The 967-nt window shown below is 31.7% G+C and overlaps 1 protein-coding gene across 1 annotated transcript in view; it reads right to left on the bottom strand.

Moving 5' to 3' along the window:
- pik3c2g (phosphatidylinositol-4-phosphate 3-kinase catalytic subunit type 2 gamma) overlaps window positions 1–967 on the bottom strand; it is a 48,173-nt gene that overhangs the window by 41,918 nt on the left and 5,288 nt on the right. Inside the window, exon 6 of the mRNA XM_015387358.1 lies at window positions 104–218. Coding sequence (XP_015242844.1) covers window positions 104–218 — 115 coding nt within the window. The remainder of the gene's footprint in view (window positions 1–103; window positions 219–967) is intronic.

The raw sequence follows: 967 nt of genomic DNA, 5'->3' as shown, positions 1-967 counted from the left end.
GAAAAAAAAAACTAAACAATAAACTTTTAAAAAAAGTCCAACTGAAGCTTAAAAGCAGAAGCGGATGCATGAGTGACATGAACAAAAACAGAAACACACTCACTTTCTAAGGTATTCCTCCGCATCACAAAATTTTAAAACGTAATCCTTGCTTGTGTCAGCTGTGCGGTCCAGTAACTTGAAATAATCATCAATTAGATCCTCCACCTTCTTGTTGGCTGATTGACAAAACCAAATAAAAGTTACATAATGTACAATTTGTGTGTATAATGATTATTCAGTCCTGGTTTAACAATAAGTATTGTAGTTATTAAGCAGGACCAATGTACAAAAAAAAGTTACAAAAAATAAATCCCCTTTCTTTTGCCTTTACTTTTTTTTTTTCCAGAAAGTTTGGATTACATTATAAACAATCTCTGGCATAAAAAAGGAAAATGTAAACAATTTATGAAACTCTGAAATGGTTTATGCCTTTACCAAATAAAAAAAATAAATAAATAAATACATTTTGCCAGACCAGACTTTTCACTAGAAATGGAAAAAAACAACTGTTTTAATTCAACATAAACAAACAAAAGCAACAAAAAAGAAAACAACAGATGAGAAAAAAAAACAACAACCCAGCATTAAAAGACAAAAAATAAAATACTAACAGAATGTAAATTAGGGGTGAGGTGCGGCCATGTTTTCTCACTGGATGCCCATGCAGTAAGCTAGATTTAGACCCCTTTTGAAGAGCTAATGGCACCCCATGATCAAATGGCGCTCTGGGCGATGAGCCAGAGTACTCAAATTAAAACAAAGCACATAGTTTTGTTCAAACTACATGTATAGGTACAAATAAGATAGGTAAAAATGCCTATAGGTACAAATAAGATAGGTAAAAATGCCTATAGGTACAAATAAGATAGGTAAAAATGCCTATAGGTACAAATAAGATAGGTAAAAATGCCTATAGGTACAAATA

The sequence above is a fragment of the Cyprinodon variegatus genome, unplaced genomic scaffold, assembly GCF_000732505.1.
Source record: "Cyprinodon variegatus isolate N-32 unplaced genomic scaffold, C_variegatus-1.0 Scaffold392, whole genome shotgun sequence".
NCBI lineage: Eukaryota > Metazoa > Chordata > Actinopteri > Cyprinodontiformes > Cyprinodontidae > Cyprinodon > Cyprinodon variegatus.
This window is presented reverse-complemented; position numbering and strand designations above follow the sequence as displayed.